The sequence below is a fragment of the Mustela nigripes genome, chromosome 8 (genome assembly GCF_022355385.1).
Source record: "Mustela nigripes isolate SB6536 chromosome 8, MUSNIG.SB6536, whole genome shotgun sequence".
Taxonomy (NCBI): Eukaryota; Metazoa; Chordata; class Mammalia; order Carnivora; family Mustelidae; genus Mustela; species Mustela nigripes.
The window spans coordinates 88003950-88008508 of record NC_081564.1 but is presented as its reverse complement, the minus strand read 5'-3'; the positions used below and the strand labels follow the sequence as shown (position 1 = coordinate 88008508).

Sequence of the window (4559 nt, the reverse complement as noted above, 5' to 3'; positions counted from 1 at the left end):
GGCGGCGGCGGCCGCGCGGGCCGCGTCCCGGCCGCCGGGCTGCGGGCGGAGCGCGCGGGGCCTGGGCGCCGAGCCCGGAGTCATCCCCGGCGCGGGCCGCGGGCGCAGCGGCGGGCGCTCGGAGGGCCGGCCCGCGGCCCGCGCTCCATGCTGCCGCCTCCCGCCGCCGCGCTGCTGTGGCGGGCGCTCCTCGGGCGCCGCTCCGGGCGCTGCCCTGCGCCTTCCTCCGCGAGCCGAGAGTCTCCGAGCGCAACTTTCTCTCCCCCTCGCTCCTCGCTGCTCGGGGGTCGCGGCGAGCGGCTTTAGTACGCGGGTCGCAGCTTTCTCATTGTGCGCCAGCGAGGCCGACCGCGGCTGTCCTTTCGCTCCCGCACTTAGTCTAAGAGGAAGAAAGCAAACAAGACAGAGGAGTGAAGCCCCCGTACATACATGCGCCGGGGGGAGATGTCAGGCGCCGCTCCACCTTCCTTCCAAACAGTCACACATCAAACAGTGTCACCCCGCCGGAGCGCCACTTGCTGCCCCGCGCTCCCCGCGGGGCTTTGCCGCCAGGATCGCCGTCTCTTCCTCCGCGAAATCTAATGCAAACACATTTTGATCATGGATTTTTGGCCGGTCTTGATCTTCCAACAGAAAATTTTTGAAAAATAGACAAAAAGCACCCCCTCCAAAAAAAAAAAAAAAAACCACCACAGCCAACAACAACCCGGAGAGTGTGTGCGGAGGGGCGAAGAGCGGACATTCACTGGGGGGGCGAGATGAGCGTGGACTGTCCCCCCCAAACTCCTGGGAGAGAGGGAGATGCACTCTCGCTCCTTCTCTTTTCAGTGAAATATAACACACATTCGGATCGCAGAGCTTTCAGACAGTCTCAACTGATAGACAGACACATCGAGCTGCTTTTCCTGCTTCAGTTTTTACTCCTCCTCCTCTCGCCAACGTCACCCTGACAATTACAAATAGGTCTCTCACAGACCATACCTGTCAATCTTTTTAATTGCTTTGTTTTCTTTTTTTTTTCTTTCCGGAGCTAAACAATGTGACACAAAAAAGAAATCTTAATACAGCATAACATAAAAGATTGCACATTGGAGAAAGACATTGAGGGGGTTGTTATTGGAATCCACTGGCTGATACCGGGTGAAACCCATGTGTTGTAAGCCAAGTTAAGTAGACATTAGTTCCTGCAGATTTTTTAAACCTGTAAGTCCACCCCCCCCCCCCACCGAACGTTCATACACACGGAGCCACGTGGACAGACTACCCTTGGATGAGAACGTCGGGACATTTGGGATAAAAATACCTGTGTCACTTTTACAGTCTTGGTTTGGGGGTTAGGCTTGATTGGGGAGGGGCACTTGGGTGGCTTTTTTATTTTGGTGAGTCTAGGCAAGTGTAACACAAGAGGGTTTTTTAAATTAAAATGTATACCTTTAATACAAATTTTAGAATGGGCTCATCTCATCATACAAAAATGTGGAAAATATTTAATTTGACCCTTCTATGAAAAGTGAATTTACTTGGTCAATATAGAGAATTAGGGAGGAAACTGACAGGAAGGAACAGCATATCTTTCCAGCTGAGTTATGAAATGAGGTCTTCATACATCATTGCAACGTCTCCAATTCAGTGAGGTCCTTCGGCACCCCCACCCAGAAGTTTAAATGCTTATATGATCAGAAAATTTGGCCCTCGAGTCTCCAATATATGTGTTCTTCCCCAGTGGGAAACCTGTAACAGTCTTGTAGAGGCTACTTAAAGCATTCGTGGAAAAAAACACGAAATCTAGGCCAAAATAAACAAAATGGCTTAGTTCGTGCAACTTGCTTGGGACAGACAGGCTTAGGGCAGAAGGCGCAGGCGAGGCGTTCCGGGAATGGGGGGCCAGGAGTCCGGGGCGCAGGGTGCTCTGGGCGCCCCCGCCCCGCGTTCGGTCCTAGTGCGCGTGCACTGGTGGCGGGGGCTCCCCGCGCGGCTCGGGGGCCCCCGGCCGTGCCCCGCCGCCCCGGCCGCGCTCGGGGTTGATTCGTACCACCTTGCAAGGAAGTGAACGCTTCGCACGGGAAGGGGAGGTGCCTGCGCCGGCCGCCGGGCGACGCGCCGCTCCGAGGACGCCCCGGGCTGCCGCCGGCTCGGGGCCGCGGCGATCGCGGGACGCGCGGCTCCCCTCGTCGCCCCCCTCACCCTTTTGGAGGAGTCAAATCCGGCTTTTAGAGCGCGGGGAGGGTGGGGATATCCGGTGCCTCCCGGACGCCGGGAGAAAGGGGGAGGGCGGAGAGGATCCGCGGCCAGTCTGCGCCGAGCAGATTCAAACCAAAACAAAAAGATTAAAGGAGCAGCGGCCGGGGTGGCAGCGATCCCCAGGCCGGGACCCCAGGGGTGGCGCGTCCGGGGACCACGGGGGCTGTGCGGACTGCGGGCGCTGCGCGCGGCGGGGAGGGGGAGCGGGAGCCAGTCCTTGTGGGGAAGGAAGGGGGAGTCGAGGGGAGCACGCGGGCCGGAGGAGGGGCGGACCCGCCTGCTCCGCCCGCCCGCTCGGAGCCAAGCCGAGTCGAGCGGCCCGGGCTGGGCGCGACCCCGGCCCGCAGCGGCGCAGAAAGCGGGCAGAGGCGCGGGCCATGCTGCGGCTGGCGTCCGCCGGGGCCAGAGCCATCGTGGACATGTCGTACGCTCGCCACTTCCTGGACTTCCAGGGCTCCAACATCCCCCGCGCCATGCAGAAGCTGGTGGTGACCCGGCTGAGCCCCAACTTCCGCGAGGCCGTCACCCTGTTCCGGGACTGCCCGGTGCCTCTCCCCGGGGACGGAGACCTCCTCGTCCGGAACCGGTGAGCCCGGCGCGCGCCCCCCCCCCCCCGCCCCGGCCGGGCCGGGCCCCGGCCCGCTCTGCGCCGCTCCCCGGCTGTCCCGGGCCGGCCCGCGTCCCCGCACTCCGGCGAGCGCTCGGGCGCGTAGCCTGAGTTTGCGAGATCCCGGGAAGTTGAACCCGCCGCCATCTGGCGAAGGCGAACGTAATGTGACTGTTGCTGGTGTGAATACCCGATACCACCGAACGTCCTCATAACTGAGGGTTATTTTAATTTGGGATTCCCCTCCCCTCCCCCAGCCCTCCCTCCTCCCCCTCCCGCTCCCGAAATAAAACCGACGGGACCCAGAAGGGGAGGCTCCCCGCCCGGCCCACCCGCGCGCACCCACGGCTCCTGCGTTCCCATAATCTTTAGTGTGGACCGGGAACGGGCTGGACACAAACTGCGACGTTTAGGTAACGTGCTTTGGAGGAAGGAGGCCGAGGACGCGGCTGGCTTTTCCTGTGCGCTCCAGGTTGGCAGCCGCCTCGCAATGGCGGAGCCCTGTCGTTGGGTGCGTTGGTGTGCACCTCGCCGGTGTCGTCTGCGTGTTGTCAGTGCTGTATGGCTGTTGTCTGTGCCCTAGAGCCTACCGACAGGCTCGTGGCGCGTCCGGGGCGGCTGGGTCAGGGCCGGGGTTGGGGCACCGCTGCATTTGCCTGCGCGTTTTGCAGACCTCTGGGTGGTACTCGGGTGGGTTTCCCCACCTTCTGATCGCCTCTTCCACCTCCACACTCCCTACCTGACTGTGTCTACAGCTCTCTAATCTTTAGTAACTGGTGAAGCGCGGGAAGGGACCTCACTCTGCAGGAGCCGTGCCCTCTGCTCTCTGTTCGCTGGGTCCCCTAGCTGCTGATTTGCAGCCAGGGCGTTCGCCATTCCTCGATCCCCTACGTTAGAGCAGGACTCGCCCGCCTGCTCTGGCGCCTGCGAGGGGTTACAATGTTGTATGTTGCCTGCGAGGGAAAGGAGTGAGTTGTGAAACTATGTTGTAAATTGTTTCTTGGAAAGTACTGTGAGACTCCTGCAAGGCGTGAAAGGCAAAGTGTACCCTACCCGAGTGGCTTGATGCAGGGTTTAATCCGCTTATTTTAGAGATTCGGATCAGCCTTCCAAAGACTGCAACACTGAATAATTCTGGTCCTGATGGAAAACTTCTGGAAACCTGTTGGAAACGTAAAAATTGAGGGAGCCAAGAGTGGGACTGAGTGGAAGCTGGCCAGAGTGGGGTGCAGAGTGCCTTAAAGGTACATGTGTGTGTCCTAAAAGTTTTTGTGGGTGGATACAGGGCTGCAAAGGATCGCTTCATTATGGGATTAAGCGCTAAAGCTGTTGAGATAAGGACTTGCTTCCTACCAAGTTAAGAAGAAGGAACACACGCAGAACACACAAGACACAAGAGTCATTTGCTGGAAGTTGAGACGAGAAGCGGGCTGAAAAGCCTCAGCCTTTAGCAAGCAAAAAGTTTGACACGGGCTGCTTTCTTTTCTCGTAATTTTTCTGACCACGTACTCTGACTGTGAGCACTGATGTAAAACACACAGCACTGCTTAAATAAAATCCCCTTCAGATACTGGGTGTGTGGGGACCTGGGGGGGGGGGCTGACTGAGCGGAGCTAGCAGAAGGTGTGAAGTTAAAGGAGGACCAGCTGCCCTGGAGTGGGACCACCCGCCCCCGCTGTCCCAGCTGCCCTGGAGTGGGACCACCCGCCCC

At 59.3% G+C, this 4559-nt stretch overlaps 1 protein-coding gene across 1 annotated transcript in view; it reads left to right on the top strand.

Annotated features, from left to right (window-relative positions):
• The first annotated feature begins 2094 nt into the window (after window positions 1-2094).
• The window catches only part of PTGR3 (prostaglandin reductase 3), a 10336-nt gene continuing 7871 nt past the window's right edge, over window positions 2095-4559 (top strand). The window contains exon 1 of the mRNA XM_059409837.1: window positions 2095-2827. Within this exon, the coding sequence (XP_059265820.1) occupies window positions 2619-2827 (209 nt within the window). The 5' untranslated portion in view covers window positions 2095-2618. The remainder of the gene's footprint in view (window positions 2828-4559) is intronic.